The sequence below is a fragment of the Aquarana catesbeiana genome, linkage group LG10 (genome assembly GCF_042186555.1).
Source record: "Aquarana catesbeiana isolate 2022-GZ linkage group LG10, ASM4218655v1, whole genome shotgun sequence".
NCBI lineage: Eukaryota > Metazoa > Chordata > Amphibia > Anura > Ranidae > Aquarana > Aquarana catesbeiana.
Genome location: NC_133333.1, coordinates 252,110,070 through 252,128,934, shown reverse-complemented (window position 1 = coordinate 252,128,934; position 18,865 = coordinate 252,110,070). Strand labels below are relative to the sequence as shown.

The 18,865-nt window shown below is 46.4% G+C and overlaps 1 protein-coding gene across 1 annotated transcript; it reads left to right on the top strand.

Annotated features, from left to right (window-relative positions):
• The first annotated feature begins 8,378 nt into the window (after positions 1-8,378).
• Positions 8,379-10,152, top strand: LOC141111383 (transcription factor HES-5-like). Its single transcript, XM_073603637.1, has 3 exons — positions 8,379-8,435; positions 9,505-9,679; positions 9,794-10,152. Exons 1-3 carry the CDS (start codon positions 8,379-8,381, stop codon positions 10,021-10,023), a joined length of 462 nt encoding a protein of 153 aa, XP_073459738.1. The 3' UTR covers positions 10,024-10,152.
• The last annotated feature ends 8,713 nt before the right edge of the window (positions 10,153-18,865 follow it).

Genomic DNA, 18,865 nt, shown 5'->3' with positions numbered 1-18,865 from the left:
GGTCAAACATTCCCATAGACACACTCCTAAACCTTGTGGACGGCCTTCCCAGAAGAGTTGAAGCTGTTATAGCTGCATAAGGTGGGCAAACTCAATATTGAACCCTACGGACTAAGACTGGGATGTCAATAGAGTTCATGTGCGTAAAGGCAGGCGTCCCAATACTTTTGACAATATAGTGTATTTTTAGGCGATTCCCATGGCCACTGGCTCCGTACCTTTTCTTTTTGTGATGTGTATCTTGTATAGTGTGATGATGGAGATTCTCAGGGATGGGGGTCATTCGATACTCTTCTAAGCAAAGCCCGGAATCCAGATGGCCTCCAGGGTGGAATTACAGCTGAGCACACAGTGAGGTCATAGTATGGCACACGTCTATTGTTATCGGCCATGAAAGCCGTCTATAGAGAACTGCTGTGGGAAAGTTGAAGAAACTTTAAACTCACACACCTCTGCCAGAAAGAATCCCCCCCCCCCCCCCCCCCCGGGGGGCCGGCACCTGCCTGAGACTGCGCCCCCTGAAGGACGTTCAATGAATAGGAGGCCGGACTGAAGGTCGCTGCGCGTCGGATGGCGATTGGCAGCTTGTTAAAGGAGTTCTCCTTTTTGGGGCCGATACACACCGGATAGAGTCCAGCGCATTTCTAATCTGCATCAAAAAATGCATTCATAGTGTTTTCTATGTGTGCCGATAGAACTGATATCATTGGTGTCAGTGGGAGGAATAGTGCCCCAACATTGGTATCAGTGGGAGGAATAGTGCCCCATCATTGGTGTCAGTGGGAGGAATAGTGCCCCATCATTGGTGTCAGTGGGAGGAATAGTGCCCCATCATTGGTATCAGTGGGAAGAATAGTGCCCCAACATTGGTATCAGTGGGAGGAATAGTGCCCCATCATTGGTGTCAGTGGGAGGAATAGTGCCCCATCATTGGTGTCAGTGGGAGGAATAGTGTCCCATCATTGGTATCAGTGAGAGGAATAGTGCCCCATCATTGGTATCAGTGGTAGGAATAGTGCCCCATCATTGGTGTGAGTGGGAGGAATAGTGCCCCGTCATTGGTGTGAGTGGGAGGAATAGTGCCCCATCATTGGTGTGAGTGGGAGGAATAGTGCCCCATCATTGGTATCAGTGGGAGGAATAGTGCCCCATCATTGGTGTGAGTGGGAGGAATAGTGCCCCATCATTGGTATCAGTGGGAGGAATAGTGCCCCATCATTGGTATCAGTGGGAGGAATAGTGCCCCATCATTGGTGTCAGTGGGAGGAATAGTGCCCCATCATTGGTGTCAGTGGGAGGAATAGTGCCCCATCATTGGTATCAGTGGGAAGAATAGTACCCCATCATTGGTATCAGTGGGAGGAATAGTGCCCCATCATTGGTATCAGTGGGAGGAATAGTGCCCCATCATTGGTATCAGTGGGAGTAATAGTGCCCCATCATTGGTGTCAGTGGGAGGATTAGTGCCCCATTATTGGTATCAGTGGGAAGAATAGTGCCCCATCATTGGTGTCAGTGGGAGGAATAGTGCCCCATCATTGGTATCAGTGGGAGGAATAGTGCCCCATCATTGGTATCAGTGGGAGGAATAGTGCCCCATCATTGGTATCAGTGGGAAGAATAGTGCCCCATCATTGGTGTCAGTGGGAGGAATAGTGCCCCATCATTGGTGTCAGTGGGAGGATTAGTGCCCCATTATTGGTATCAGTGGGAAGAATAGTGCCCCATTGTTAGTATCAGTGTAAATAGTACCCCAAGGGTCGGATAAAAGGAGGCAAAGAGCCACATCTGGCCCCCGGGCCGCAGTTTGGAGTCCAATGTAAGTGAATTTCCTCTCATATACATCCAGATCATTTCTCATCCAATTACTAAAACCTCATATAACCTCCAACATGTTCATATCATTTTTAATGACACCAAATCCCCGGAGATCCCGCCTTGAAGGTCCTTGTGCAGGCACTTCCTGTTCTGGGGTGACAACACTAATTGTGCTCCTGCGTTGTCACCTGGGATTCCAATGGAGACTACAAGTGGCCATTTCAACACAGACATGATCCACTGTTGTCACCATTGGGGATCCCACCGGGAGAAAAGTCATGTAGATAACAATAATCTGTATGTAGATGGGAAGTGGCTGCAAAGAGGCTGCAGGAGATCAGCAGCGCTGTAATGCAACAAAGTATCAAAAAATGTGGAAAGGTCATATTTGATCATTTTAAACATTTGATTTGTTTCTATCCTCGTACTTTTCTCTAGTTATGTTCAATTTCATATATAAACAATTTTAAAGTGACATTTTCTACAAGTGACTATGGCGGGTGCGGCGGTAAGTGGCGATGTGACGATCGCTCTGTCCATTCGATGAAGAAAACACAACGAGGTTCCCAGGATGGAGACGTCACACGCTATTCCATTGTCTTTAATTCACAAGAAGGGAGACATTGTGGGCGGGTTTGTTCCGGTATTTCCCACATGGGGGGTTCCCCTCCGTCTCCAGCTGTTCCTTTGTCCCGGAAAATCGTTCGTTCAGACACACTTCTATTGTCTCCTCTGTCCTTGGGATGTAGGAAATCTCAACAACCCCCCCCCCCAGTGTACATTTACATTGTGACCACAGAGAGTCCTAAAGATTGATTGGAGGGGAGACCATCAAGTCATTCCCCGGGCTTTCCCAGTACGAGCCATGTCTGTTCAGGTCTCTGCCTATGATTCTCTATTGGACTTATATTCGACCGTTTTACTGTGTAATAAAACTACCTAGATATTTTACTTCAATCTTACCCTCCGATCTCACCTTCGATCTCACCTTCGATCTCACCTTCCAATCTCACCTTCGATCTCACCTTCGATCTCACCTTCCAATCTCACCTTCGATCTCACCTTTGATCTCACCTTCCAATCTCACCTTCGATCTCACCTTCCAATCTCACCTTCGATCTCACCTTCCGAACTCACCTTCCGATCTCACCTTCAATCTCACCTTCGATCTTACCTTCCGATCTCACCTTCGATCTCACCTTCGATCTCACCTTCCGATCTCACCTTCAATCTCACCTTCCAATCTCACCTTCGATCTCACCTTCAATCACACCTTCGATCTCACCTTTGATCTCACCTTCTGATCTCACCTTCAATCTCACCCTTCAATCCCACCCTCAATCTCACCTTCGATCTCACCCTTCGATCTCACCTTCGATCTCACCTTCCGATCTCACCCTTCAAATTCACCTTCCATCTCACCTTCGATCTCACCCTTCGATCTCACATTTCACTTTCACCTTTCATTTCATCCTTCAATCTTACCTTTATTCTCACCCTTCGATCTCACCTGATGCAGGAAGTTTGGATTATAAGTGATCCCCTTTATAGACCCAAAGCTGAACTCCGGGGACATAAAATCTCTACCTTTGAGGCGATCCCCTCTCAATACAAGGGGTAACTTCCTGTTTTGCCTGGGGACTGAAGAACAAGGTGATATACTTACCTTATCCATCAATCCCATTGGCTGCCTCCTCCGGACTGGTCCAGACTGGTCTCCAAAGCTTCTTCTTCTCTTTACTGGCCAGCCGGTTGCCCTCATCTGACGTCATCCTGTACAATGCAGGGCCAGCCGTTCAATTCCAAGAGTCAGACAGCAGAGGGCAGTAGAGGAGAGATCCCTCTTTAGAGAGTTAAGCTACAATGTGTTTCCATAGGTTTCCCTCTGAGATTCCGTTTCCTATGTGATGACATCCACCATCTGTGAACCAGGTGACTCTTATTTCCATATGAAAAGTGTAAGCTCTGCGTACGAGAATCAAAGACCTCATTGACCCTCTAATGATACACATTCCAATGGAGGGAGCAAAATGGTTTCTGTTTTGTCAATACGAAGAATGAAAGGAAATTTACTTTTATTGAAACAATTCCAAACAGGACGCATCAAAATCCAACGTATTACAAGGAACGTGTCACCCAACACGCCGTCCACTTCAGGTATATTCAGGTATGTAAACGGTGTGCGCACCACACATGTGAGGTGTCACTGCAAACGAGCGAGAGCGATAATTCCAGCACTAGACCTCCTCTGTAACTCTAAACAGGTAATATGTAAAAAAGTTAAAGCGTCGCCGCCTATGGCGTAGTAGCGTAGTTTGTCGACATTCCACGGACATGTGCCTTTTTAAAGCGTGACATGTTTGGTATTTATTTACTCGGCGTAAGATCATTTTTCATATTTTACCCAAAAATTGGGGTATATATTATGTTTTGTTTTTTTTAAATTCATGATAGTGTATTTTTTAAAAATGTTTAATTGCGTTTATTACATGGGGTATCTGCTAAAAATAAAACAAAATAAAGAGTATGTTTGGATGTTACAAGTACATTTTTTCTATCAAAAAATAATGGGCACAGCGGGTGTACAGACCCGGGAACCCCTCATAATGGGCACAGCGGGTGTACAGACCCGGGAACCCCTCATAATGGGCACAGCGGGTGTACAGACCCGGGAACCCCTCATAATGGGCACAGCGGGTGTACAGACCCGGGAACTCCTCATAATGGGCACAGCGGGTGTACAGACCCAGGAACTCCTCATAATGGGCACAGCGGGTGTACAGACCCGGGAACTCAGCACAGGGATGGTGGGAACCCCTCATAATGGGCACAGCGGGTGTACAGACCCGGGAACTCAGCACAGGAATGGTGGGAACCCCTCATAATGGGCACATCAGGTGTACAGACCTGGGAACTCAGCACAGGGATGGTGGGAACCCCTCATAATGGGCACAGCGGGTGTACAGACCTGGGAACTCAGCACAGGAATGGTGGGAACCCCTCATAATGGGCACAGCGGGTGTACAGACCCAGGAACTCAGCACAGGGATGGTGGGAACCCCTCATAATGGGCACAGCGGGTGTACAGACCCAGGAACTCAGCACAGGGATGGTGGGAACCCCTCATAATGGGCACAGCGGGTGTACAGACCCAGGAACTCAGCACTGGGATGGTGGGAACCCCTCATAATGGGCACAGCGGGTGTACAGACCCGGGAACTCAGCACTGGGATGGTGGGAACCCCTCATAATGGGCACAGCATTAAATGTTTGATCCTATGAAATGGAACACAATATTGTCTTCTGCAGGTAATAATTACACAGTGGCTCGTTTCCATAAAATGTATTCTAAACGTCTTTTTTTCCCACGCTGATGGCCGGATCCGGCACATGTCCGATGAATGGGCACACTTCCTGCCTTTGATGGTGCTGGCAGCAATTCACACCCACATGTCAGGCACACTTCACACACTCAGCAGACACAGGTGCCACCTTCTATGTAGACCAGACACACCGCCGAGACGCATCTGTCACTCCTGATCTCCATCGCCGATGGGAAGTCTCAGCCAATCAGGTTGCAGACTTTGTTCTATAAGTCAGGGAGCTGAGTGTGCGATGGACAGAGGTAGACTCTGGATGTCTCTTCTGTTATAAATGCTTCTCTCTGCCTGTCAGCGTTGTTGACTTTGGCTTTGACGGTTGCAGAACCCTAACCTAACACTAACTGCCGCATTGATAACATTACGATGCGACTTTCATGTGACTTTTGAGAGCTTACATTGCGGTTTATGGCACTCGAGTCACAGAAAAGTCGCATCTAAGTAGTGCAAGAACTTTTTTTTTTAAGTCGCATAGATTTGAGCGGCTTATAATTGAAACACATGTGTTTCGACTTGTCATGTGACTTTATGTGTCCAAAGTCCCATGATGCCAAAGCAGTTAGGGGGGCAGTAAAAATACAGCTCAACCACTGGGTTTTACCACCCCTGAACTGCTAGTGTGGAGGATCGCTAAGGCTAGGTTCACAGCAAGCATTCCATGAACGCACTTATTGGTGCTTTGGCACTACACACATAGGGCAGTCCATCCTCTTCAATCATTTGCCCTACTTGCAAGAAACGTGCCAAGGAAGATCAGGTACCTTTTTGGGCATTGAGCTAGTGGGGATGAATGGGGGGCATATGTGCTAGAAGGGAAAATTTTGTGTGGGGGGGGATTTGTGCTAGGAGGGATTTGGAGTGGAGGGGGAGAAGTTGTGAGAGGAAGTTTGAGGGATTTGAAGGGTAGAGGATTTGTGCTGGGAGGGGTGATTTATTGGGGGGGGGGGAGCATTTGTGCTGGGGGGATTTTAGCAGGGATAACTGGATTTGTAATGGGAGGAGGGGGAATTTATGCTTAATGGAAAAGCATGCAGATTACTGCTATTTTTTTTTCTTGGGGGGGGGGGGTTGGCTGATGAATTAATTATTTATTTATTTCAGGTACTTATATAGCGCCGTCAATTTACGCAGCGCTTTACATATAAATTGTACATTCACATCAGTCCCTACCCTCAAGGAGCTTACAATCTAAGGTCCCTAACTCACATTCATTTACTAGGGCCAATTTAGACAAGGTCCAGTTAACCTACCAGCATGTCTTTGGCATGTGGGAGGAAACCCATACAGGCACAGGGAGAACAAGCAAACTCCAGGCAGGTAGTGCCGTGGTTGGCATTCGAACCAGCAACCCTTCTTACTGCTAGGTGAAAGTGCTACCCACTACACCACTGTGCCACCCCGTAAAGCTCATACATCTTGGAGGGGTGCAGTTTGCCATGTTTGCCCCGGGCTCTAGATGACTTTGTCCTGGTACTGAGCACAAGCATGATGCACACTATTTGAGTGTTCCCTGAATGAGTGTAATAATGCATGTTTTTGCGCATGTTCACTGAACGCTCAGGTGTTCATGTTAACGGAAAGCTCAGGTATTCATGTTCACAGAATGCTCAGGTGTTCATGTTCACAGAATGCTCAGGTGTTCATGTTCACAGAATGCTCAGGTGTTCATGTTCACAGAATGCTCAGGTGTTCATGTTCACAGAATGCTCAGGTGTTCATGTTCACAGAATGCTCAGGTGTTCATGTTCATGGAACGTTCAGGTGTTTATGTTCATGGAACGCTCAGGTGTTCATGTTCACGGAATGCTCAGGTGTTTATGTTCATGGAATGCTCAGGTGTTCATGTTCACGGAACGCTCAGGTGTTTATGTTCACGGAACGCTCAGGTGTTTATGTTCACGGAACGCTCAGGTGTTTATGTTCACGGAACGCTCAGGTGTTCATGTTCATGGAACGCTCAGGTGTTTATGTTCACGGAATGCTCAGGTGTTCATGTTCATGGAACGCTCAGGTGTTTATGTTCACGGAACGCTCAGGTGTTCATGTTCACGGAACGCTCAGGTGTTCATGTTCACGGAACGCTCAGGTGTTAATGTTCACGGAACGCTCAGGTGTTAATGTTCACGGAACGCTCAGGTGTTAATGTTCACGGAACGCTCAGGTGTTCATGTTCACGGAATGCTCAGGTGTTCATGTTCACGGAACGCTCAGGTGTTTATGTTCATGGAACGCTCAGGTGTTTATGTTCATGGAACGCTCAGGTGTTTATGTTCATGGAACGCTCAGGTGTTTATGTTCACGGAACACTCAGGTGTTTATGTTCACGGAATGCTCAGGTGTGAATGTGTCCGGAATACTCAGGTGTTCATGCTCACAGAACGCTCTAGATTGTACAGTCAGATTGTCATATGTGTGATAGGCTTTATCTGACAGATATCGGCACACTAGGACCGTGCCAGACTCTCAAGGGAGCAATTTTGAGCCACATGCATGAGTTGCCCCACCCCTAATTACATCCCCCATTAGATCGCTGTGATATCTGTGCCTGATACATTAATGGAAGCCCATACTCTGCTTTCCTCACATACTTGAATTTGGGTGTTTGAACCTGGTTCCTTGGTATGTACTACGTTTCATTTAAATTCAGAAAGAAAGTCATCCTTCGCCGAGGGCAGCATTCACATAAAAAATGCCAAAAACCTGAAAAATCAGTCATCTACAAAAATTTGCTGCAAATAGTACTTAGTTAAAGCTTTTCAACTTTGTATTGTTACAGCAAGCAAAAAGACAATGCAATCAGCATTAAATCTGAAAAACAACAATTATTGCAAGTAAAAAATGTTACATATAATTTAGTCCATTCTCAAAAAAACTGCAATGTGTCATTCTGTGAGATAAGATCTTGTCCCCGGTCTTTCCCACACTACCCCCTGCATCCTGTATTATCCTCTGCTATTAGAGGCTCCAGATGTCACCGTGCAGAGTGACACAAGTCTATTGTCCCCGCTGCTCTGTGATTGGCTGCTGAGTGTGGGAACCTCTTCCATGCCAGCTCTCCATACATTGTTATGCAGAGAGAGGGGTATATATATAGAGGGGTGGGCTGATTACCAACAGACACACAGCACCACCCCCCCCCCCCAAACACACCTCTGCCTGACTGCTACCAGCTCCCCCAACATGGCACCCTGCAGTATGAGGACATTGGATCATCAAGAGGCCAATAGGCTCCGAAAGGTGAGATTTCCCTCTAGTACTAACTTCCTATTTCCATTCCATTATTATGTATTTCATCTTAGCTTTGCCCCCCCCCCCCCCCCCAGTCATCATATCATTATTTTAATTGACTTAAAGTGTATTTCCACTTTTGCAGTAACATTTTTGATCAAATCTGGGTTACCGTGCTTATTCTTTAATCAATTAGGCTTATCTTTAGAACCTTGTAGTTGGTATTCATTACAGTTCTTTTATATAAACTGTTCATTTCTATTTTTTAACTATATGGGATTAATATTTTGTATTTATTAACGGATACATTTGAACTATATGGCAATAATATTTTGTATTTATGAATGGATACATTTTAACTATATGAGATTAATATTGTGTGTTTATTAAGGGCTACATTTTAACTATATGGAAATAATATTTTGTATTTATTAATGGATACATTTTATCTATATGGAAATAGTATTCTGTATCTATTAGGAGATACATTTTATTTATAGGGAAATAATATTTTGTATTTATTAAGGGATGCATTTGAACTCTATAGGCTAACTGGGGTTGATTTACTAAAGGCAAATAGACTGTGCACCTTGCAAAGTGCAGTTGCACTCTGCAACTGTAATTGCTACAGAGCTTAGTAAATTAGATGAATGGTCACTTTGCAAAGAATATCCAATCACATGCAAGGAAAATAAAAAAAAAAACTGCATTTTTGCTTGCACGTGATTGGATGATGGAAGTCATCAGAGCTTCTGCTCATTTACTAAGCTTTGGAGCAACTGCGCTTGTAGAGTGCAACTGCACTTCGCCAGGCCCATCGTCTATTTGCCTTTAGTAAATCAACCCCTATGTATTGTATCAGCCAATCAATGTTAGGTTGCTATAGACTCTGCTGGTGATAACAGAGGTACTAAACATCCGTTGCTCCAAGTAAAGATTTAGCCGGCAACTCCAGGATCCTATGAAAATCTTTATTTGCTACATAAAGGTCAAGATTAAAAACAGCTGACGCATTTCGGCATAATACAGCCTTGTTCACAACATATTCACTAACCATCCGTTGTCTTGTTTTGTGCAGTGGAGGAAGCCCGCCATTGAGAAGATGAGGAGAGATCGCATTAACAGCAGCATCGAGCAGCTGCATCTCCTACTGGAGAAAGAGCTCCAGAAACATCAACTGCCCTCCAAACCGGAGAAGGCCGACATACTGGAGATGACGGTCACCTTCCTGCAGCTGCAAATGGCTGAGAAAAGTAAGTGTCCCCTTGTCATTGATTTTATGATTCTTGCTGAGAGATGTTGGCATTGAGGATTGTAGAAGGTGACAGTGGACATCATATAACTGACATGTGTCTTGTCTATTCCAGATGTGACAGCAACCTCCATCCAAGTCCATAGAGATGGCTATTCCACCTGCTTCCAGGACTCTGTGAACTACCTATCCCTGCACACACAGACAGACCCTCAGCTGATGCAGAACCTCCAGGGGGCTCAGATGGTGACCGGCGCTCCATGTCCTTCTGTACTCTCCGTCTCACAGACCCCCAGAAAGCACAGCCCTCCAGACAGCAGCAAAACCCTATGGAGACCCTGGTGATGAAATTGTCACCTGGACTGACTTGTGCTTGAACTCTTTACACAATGAAGTCTTGTGTAGACGTTGCACTTTGTAGGCGGACTCCTTCCTTGTTGCCTTAGTGAGCAGAGCTTGGTAGAAGAGCTTGATTTTGTGAGAAGCTTCCCTATGGGAATTTATTGTTTTCCATTTTTGGATACTATTTCGTACATAGTTTAACCCCTAGGAGCTGGCGCCTGCCGGCCCTTTAAGAGGTTTAGAATGCCGGGAGGCAGGGCAGGGCAGGGCTTATAGTCATGTGACCGCCGTGATTGGCTGTCACGGGCGGTCACATGATTGGAAAGCGCCTGATCACAAGCAGTGAACGGGAGCTTTCCGTTAGCCGTCGGTAACTGTGCTGGGAGTGGGCAGGTCGCGCGCTCCCCGGGCACAGCTCTATTTGCACTATTGTGCGCATATTTGTGGCCGCTTGCCCGCCAAGAGGTCACATATTTGCGTGCGCTCCAGTGACGGCGCGTTCATTAGGGGCGCCTGGGCGCCGCCCCTTCTGTGTAGAATAGATAGATTCATGCATTGTATGAATCTATCCATGGCTGCCGTTGCCATCCCCTATTCATGCATCCGGCCCCTTTTGGGACGCTGGGCACCTCAGCAGCGGGGGGTATTTTTTGGGGCACCTAATTAGAGCCAGAGGCTCTAATAGGCTTCAAAAAAGGTGGACTTGGAGCACAGAGCATTGCGCTTGCATTCCACCCAGGTCCGTTAGAAAAGTGAATAAATATTCGCTTTTATAACACTGAACCGCCTCTCAGCCAATCAGGAGACGCGGGTCTAATACCCGTCACCTGATTGGCTGAAGGCGCAGTGGCTGCAATTAATGGACACAGTGGCTGCAATTGAAGGGCAGAGTGGCGGCATTTGATGGGCACAGTGGCGGCATTTGATGGGCACAGTGGCTGCATTTGATGTGCACAGTGGCTGCATTTGATGGGCACAGTGGCTGCAATTGATGACACAGTGGCGGCATTTGATGGGCACAGTGGCTGCATTCATGGCGTGCGCTTCTCTTTCAGATCCATACCAAACTCAAAGGGCCTGGTATGGATCTGGGGGGGACCCCACACCATTTTTTTTTTCATTTTGGCGTGGGGTTTACTTTCAAGATCCATACCAGACTCAAAGGGCCTGGTATGGATCTGGGGGGGACCCCACGCCATTTTTTTTTCATTTTGGCGTGGGGTTCTTTTTTAAGATCCATACCAGACTCAAAGGGCCTGGTATGGATCTGGGGGGGACTCCACGCCATTTTTTTTCATTTTGCCATGGAGTTTTCTTTCAAAATCCATACCAGACTCAAAGGGCCTGGTATGAGTCTAGAGGGGGGGGAACCCCATGTCGTTTTTTTTTTTTTTTCATTTTGGGTGTCTCTTTCAAGATCCATAACAGACTCAAAGGGCCTGGTATGGATCTGGGGGGGGGGGGGGTGCCTGCTCCAATTTTTTTTTTTCATTTTGATGTGGGTTCTTTTTTCAAGATCCATAACAGACTCAAAGGGCCTGGTATGGATCTGGAGAGGGGGGGACCCCCACGCCGTTTTTCTTTTACATTTTGGCGTGGGATTCCCCTTCAGAATCCTCAGAGCACAAGTCGCATGCCAAAAGTCGGGTCATGATGATCTGACTTGGATGCGACTTCCATTCAAATCAATGGGCTGAAAGTCAGATCAGTTAAGACGGATCTCTTAGGGAACCATTGATTTTGACATGTCATGCGACTTGGACGCTGTAGTAATTGTATTTGGGAGCGGAAAATAGAAAAGGCAGAGAAACGCGGCGAAACGCACATTAACGCCAATACAAAAAGCTACTAAAAGAGTGTTTTTACAGCTGATTTTTCCTGGCGTCGGCACTGGCTTTGCAGCTAATTTTTTTTTTTAATGCGGCAATTAGCTTATCGGTATTACCAGTCCTGAAAAATGGAAAGTATTATAAACAAGTAATGCATATTGCATGTGTTGAATAGTAAGAGCAGAGTGGATCCGGATTGCTCTGTTGGTCATACAACGCTTGCACCAAGCGACATTCATGTGACTCCTCCGGGGTTGTGGGGAACTTTGTACATTGTGACAAGGAGATTCTGTTTGGATTCAAATTGAATCTATTTAATTATTTTGTAAATTGCAATTTTTTTGTATTTGAAACAGGTGAACGTCTTCTTGTCATCATCCCGATAATAACTGTGTAATGCTTTATATCAGATGGGATGACATCATTATAGTGACAACCAATCAGTGGTCTGTCAGTGTCCTGGATCTGTACCCAATCACGGTTCATGTGCTACAAATATTCTTTATTGTTATAGAAATATTTATATATTCATTGTTATATTTCAGATCTGTATATGACTTCAACAAGTAATAAAACGGTGTATATCTTGAATGTGTATGTGGTTTTTACTTCTTATGCCACATGTTAAAGCAGAACTAAACTCTCTCAATCAACCCTGGCGGTTTCTAATCCTCATGCGGCTAGCATTAGTAAATAGATAGGAAGGTAGAACATATTTATTTGTTTTAAACTTCTTTCTTTAGTTGCTTCCTGGTTTCTGGCCTAGGCCAAAATGATGTCATATATTATTATTATTATTATTATTATACAGGATTTATATAGTGCCAACAGTTTACGCAGAGCTTTACAATATAAAAGGGAGACAATACAGTTATAATACAACAAAATACAAGAGGATCAGGAGGGTTCTGCTCAGAAGAGCTTACAATCTAATAGGGTGGGGCAAGTAGTACAAAAGGTTGTAACTGTGGGGAATGAGCTGATGGAAGTGGTAGGAGATTAGTTGGAGATGTGATCGGCTTTCCTGAAGAGATGAGTTTTCAGGGATCGCCTGAAGGTAGCAAGAGTAGGGGATAGCCGGACAGGTGGATGTAGCGAGTTCCAGAGGATGGGAGAGGCTCTGGAGAAATCCTATACATCCCAGGATTCTTCATGGGGGGAGGCGCTTTCCCAGCTAAACACACCCTCCTTCTTGCATGCCCGAGCTAAGGGCAGGCGGACTCCGGGAAGTAAATGCTACATGAATCATCTGCCCTTACTCGAGATGGCCGTGGCTAGAAATGCTAGGAGGGTGTTTTTCAAAGTGATTTTTCGACAAAATAAAGCATGGAGACATGGATGGATGGGGGAGTTTGCTTTGAAGATTAAAAATCTACTAAGTTTCAAATTGTGGTGCTCAGATACAGTTGTGTTCTTCTTTAAGAAAATGTCCATCAATTCATCCAGATATTCATATGACTGTCTATCCATCCCTTTGTCCATCTATGTGTTCATCCATTTGTCTGCTCATCTGCCAATCCATCCATCCATCCATCCATCCACCCACCCATCCATCCATCCATCCATCCATCCATCCCTTCTTCAATTGATCCCTCCCTCTCCCTATCTATCTATCTATACGTCCACCTGCCTATCTGTCCATCCATCCATCCATCCATCCATCCACCCATCCATCCATCCATCCATCCCTTCTTCAATTGATCCCTCCCTCTCCCTATCTATCTATCTATACGTCCACCTGCCTATCTGTCCATCCATCCATCCATCCATCCACCCATCCATCCATCCATCCATCCCTTCATCACTCATTGCCTCCCTCCTTCTATTCAAATGTCCATCTACCCATCCATCCATCCATCCATCCATCCATCTTTTCTTCTATAACTTTATCTTTTTGCCCACCTTAACTTGTTCCTTCCCTTATTTCCCTTCTCTATCCATATGTCCATCCATCCATGCCTTCCTCCCTTATCTATCTATCTATCTATCTATCTATCTATCTATCTATCTATCTATCTATCTATCTATCTATCTATCTATCTATCTATCTCTATCTCTCTCTCCCTCTCTCTCTCTCTATCTATCTGCACCCTCATTCAGCATTTGTGAGGTCAGGCACTGATGTTGGATGAGAAGGCCTGGCTCGCAGTCTCCGCTCTAATTCATCCCAAAGGTGTTCTATGGGGTTGAGGTCAGGACTCTGTGCAGGCCAGTCAAGTTCCTCCACCCCAAACTCGCTCATCCATGTCTTTATGGGCCTTGCTTTGTGCACTGGTGCAAATCATTTGGTGGAGGGGGGATTATGATATGGGGGTTGTTTTTCAGGGGTTGGGCTTGGCCCCTTAGTTCCAGTGAAGGGAACTCTTAAGGCGTCGGCATACCAAGACATTTTGGACAATTTCATGCTCCCAACTTTGTGGGAACAGTTTGGGGACGGCCCCTTCCTGTTCCAACATGACTGAGCACCAGTGTACAAAGCAAGGTCCATAAAGACATGGATGAGCGAGTTTGGGGTGGAGGAACTTGACTGGATTGCACAGAGTCCTGACTTCAACCCTGAAAAGAAGACCTTTGGGATGAATTAGAGCGGAGACTGCGAGCCAGGCCTTCTCGTCCAACATCAGTGCTTGACCTCACAAATGTGCTTCTGGAAGAATGGTCAAACATTCCCATAGACACCCTCCTAAACCTTGTGGACAGCCTTCCCAGAAGAGTTGAAGCTGTTATAGCTGCAAAGGGCGGAGCCAACTCAATATTGAACCCTACGGACTAAGACTGGGATGCCATTAATGTTCATGTGTGTGTAAAGGCAGGCGTCCCAATACTTCTGGTAATATAGTGAATCTATCCACCCATCTATTCCTTTCTCCCTCCCTTAGCTATTCATCTGTCTGGCCCTCCTTTACTTGCTCCCCCTCATTCTCCTCCTCTAAACACCTGTCTGTCCATCCATTCCTCCCTCCCTTCTATCTATCTATCTATCTATCTATCTATCTATCTATCTATCTATCTATCTATCTATCTATCTATCTATCTATCTATCTATCTATCTCCCTGTCATTGGTGTGCGCAGCCTGTTGCACTATACTATACCCAGCACTGGTGTCAGCAAACGCATTATACCCAGTACTGGTGTCCGTAAGCGCATTATTAACCCAGCATTGGTGTCAGCAAACGCATTATTAACTACCCAGCATTACCCCTCCCACACTGCACAAATAGCCACACACTGCACAAATAGCCCCACACTCCATAAAATACCCCCCACACTCCATAAAATACCCCCCACACTCCATAAAATACCCCCACACTACACAATTACCCCCCACACTGCACAATCACCCTCCACACTGCATAAAATACCCCCCACACTGCACAAATTTCTACCCCAGTCACCCCACTAAGGACTTTGCCTCAGTGTGATGGCTCACTCACCTCTCCTGGCAGTCAGGATCATCTGCCTCCCAAATCCTCTCCTCCTGGCTTCCATACAGGCCTAGTGACAGGGGACCCAGAGAACACAATCTCCCGCCCTGAGGTGGCAGCAGGACCCTGGTTTGGAGCTCTGGTCGATCGTCAATGCCTAGGTGGGCGGATCGATGAGCGGATCCTTCCTCCGCTCCATTCTCAGCTCTGTTCTCTCTCTGGGCTGCAGCAGCGTGCAGCGGAGAGGACAGAAGAGATGGAGAGGTAAAGCCGATGGCCGATATATGATGACGATTTTTGTGGCCGATATTTTAGGCCGATTTGAAAAAAAAAAAACCTCACCCACTCCACTCCTCCCTGCTTGCTCCTGTCACTCTACCAAACACTTGATGTCCTCAGTACAGATGGCACTGGTTGGCTTAGGCAGGTGGCACTGGCAGGTGGCACTGTCTGTCACTGGCAGGTGGCACTGGCAGGTGGCACGTTGCACTGTTTGGAGGGTGCACTGATTGGCACTGACAGATGGCACTGGCAGGTGGCACTGATTGGCAATGGCACTGGCAGGTGGCACTTATTGGCAGTGGCACTGGTTGGCACTGGAAGGTGGCACTGGCAGGCATTGGCAAGTGGCACTGGTTTGAAACTGGCAGGTGGCACTGGTTTGGAACTGGCAGGTGGCACTATTGGCACTGACAGGTGGCACTGATTGGCGTGGCACTGGCAGGTGGCACTGATTGGCGTGGCACTGGCAGGTGGCACTGATTGGCGTGGCACTGGCAGGTGGTGGCAGGTGGCACTGGCAAGCACTGGTTGGCACTGGCAGGTGGCACTGATTGGCGTGGCACTTGCAGGTGGCGGAAGGTGGCACTGGCAGGTGGCTTTGATTGGCAGGGGCACTGGTTGGCGGTGGCACTGGCAGGCACTGGTTGGTGGTGGCACTGATTGGCGGTGGCAGGTGGCACTGGCAGGTGGTACTGGTTGGAGGTGGCAGGTGGCAATGGCAGACTGGTTGGCACTGGCAGGTGGCACTGATTGGCAGTGGCACTGGCAGCTGGCACTGACAGATGGCACTGACAGATGGCACTGATTGGCACAGGCAGGTGCCACTGGCAGGTTTCACACTGAGCGGAGTGTAACAGTGTGTGAAACTGACAAGGAGCTGTCCACACTCAGCGCTTGATGCTTGTGTGAAACTGACACGTAACAGGAGGAGAGAGACAGAGGGATCTGTCAGAATTGAGGTTGATGTCGGGGTGGGCGGGACCCGGCCGAGGTGGGCGGGGCCAGCAGCTGTCAAACACCAGCCAATGATTGGGCTGCTTAAGAAAAGGGGCGGGCCACATACACGTAGCTGCCCGCCCAGATCCCATTGGCTGGTGTTTGATATTGGCCGGGTCCCGCCCACCCCGGCCGGGTCCCGCCCACCCCCGACATCAACCTCAAATCTGACAGATCCCTCTGTCTCTCTCCTCCTGTTACGTGTCAGTTTCACACAAGCATCAAGCGCTGAGTGTGGAGAAGGAAGGAAGAGCAGCGGCCAGTGCTATATATCGACCTAATGGCCAAATATCGGTCGACCTCTAGTCCTTTATCAGCCCTGCCTGCGGGCCATTTTTAACCGGTCCGCGGGCCGCAAATGGCCCGCGGGCCGGTACTTTGAGACCCCTGGTATAGTATATTATTGCTGGTATAGTTCATTGCTTTTGAAGTTTTAAAAGTTTGCATGCGGCCCCCCATGGGATATGAAAACTTGTCATGTGGCCCTCAGGCAATTTGAGTTTGAGACCCCTGCATTAGGGTGTGCACACCAGAGCACAATCACACATGAGTGTATATCAGCAGAGCAGTGGACGGTGTCAGTAGAGCAAAGATTGGTGTCAGTAGAGCAGTGGATGATATCAGTGGTTTTTAATTTTTATTATTTTTTTTCAATTTTATTTTTTATTATTTTTTACAATTTATTTTTACAATATTATTTTAATAAAAACATTTTTAGGAGCCCCGTTATGGGGCTTTGGTGAAATATCAAGGGTCTAAACAGACCCCTGATGTCTCACTTTTGAGACAGAGAAAGACACTGAGGACAGAGATTTCCCAGTCCCTTTCTCTGCAACCTGCAGTAAACATAGTTTACTATGCTTCAGTTAAGAACGAAGACAGGAGCGATCCGTAACAGATCACTTGCTGTGTTCATTCAGAGAAGGAAGAGGAGGGGAGAGGGGGAAAGCTGGCAGCACTGCAGGGGGAGAGAGGAAGCAGGGGGAGTCGGGACCACACAGGATGATTAGGGTGTGCCCAGGCACACCCAGCACACCCTGTGCACACGTCTATGCACCCTGTCAATGATTCTACACACTCTTGGCTGTCTAGATTGAAGTAAAGAAATCTCTTGGGGGTGTTTTACTAAAGCAAAACAAAGTTATCCTGAGTTCCAGCCAATTGTGTTGAGTGTAATTTTAAAATTAGGTATATGGAGGGGGGGGGGGGGGGTATAAAATTGCTGGGAACGACATACTGTGGCTGTCACAAGCTAAGCAGCAAATAGTCAGGCAGATAAAGACAAATTCTATCCCCCCCCCCCCCATGAGTTCCCGGTAGTTCCCCACATTGACAAATTGGAAAAGTTTCTCCACCACACAGAACATTCTATATTTTCCATAAGCACTGAGCACACAGGATGCATTATTTGTGCTAAACACACTTAGTTCTGTCTTTGAAAACAATGCACAACAAATGTATCATTTTAATAAGTATTTTATTTTCACAGAAATAAAAAAGAATGACGTTTTATCAAACAAGAGCGGAGATGTCACATAAACTCCACACAACCAACGTAGACAAACATTGCCTACCCATAATACACACGGGCAAATATTGCAAACGATACTGTGAATTCTATTCAACTTTTATAATATTTACTGCAAATATTGCAGAACATCCGGGGGTTTCGCCTTCACAAGAAGGCAATGTAGACGATCAATAATATAAGGACGATCACATGGTGATTACAAGTTGTATACATTGTCATTACAATAGAACATTAATAGAATTCACTGAAAAGCAATGAAAAATAATTATCCCTGGACTAAATCACATCAAATAAAACTGTCACCGCTGCAAGACAGAGACAGTTCACCGCCTCTCAGGACTAAGACTGGGGGGGGTCACAATGGCAAGTTTTGTTAGTGTGATCATGGCAGGGATCGTTATATCTGAAGTTGCATATAGTAGTGATTGATTGCACATGTTTGATTAATTGTGCGCTCATTAGAGATTATTCACTCTACATGCTACATGTTACACTCCATTGTTCCCTATATGTCGCATTCAATCAATTGCACAATCGCGCTAACAAAAAAAAAAAAACAATCGCCCATGTGCCCCCCCAGCTTATATTTGTCACCCAAGAATGCTGCATTCATGAACACTCACCGGGTTCTTCATTTCAATTCCCTTGCAGCTGTCGGCATCCTTGTTGCAATAAAATGTTGCAAAAATATGCAACACATTATACAAATATTATTAATCATTGGGCTATATTTAGGAAAGGTATGGGATTCGAATTGCCAGTGTTGCCTCAAATCAGCCAA

Bases quoted from the DNA above. Each gene is read 5' to 3' on its own strand.
- LOC141111383 (XM_073603637.1), top strand. From the start codon at position 8,379: ATGGCACCCTGCAGTATGAGGACATTGGATCATCAAGAGGCCAATAGG. The intron at 8,436-9,504 runs GTGAGATTTCCC...TGTTTTGTGCAG, and splicing joins AGGCCAATAGGCTCCGAAAG to TGGAGGAAGCCCGCCATTGA. The intron at 9,680-9,793 runs GTAAGTGTCCCC...TGTCTATTCCAG, and splicing joins GCTGCAAATGGCTGAGAAAA to ATGTGACAGCAACCTCCATC.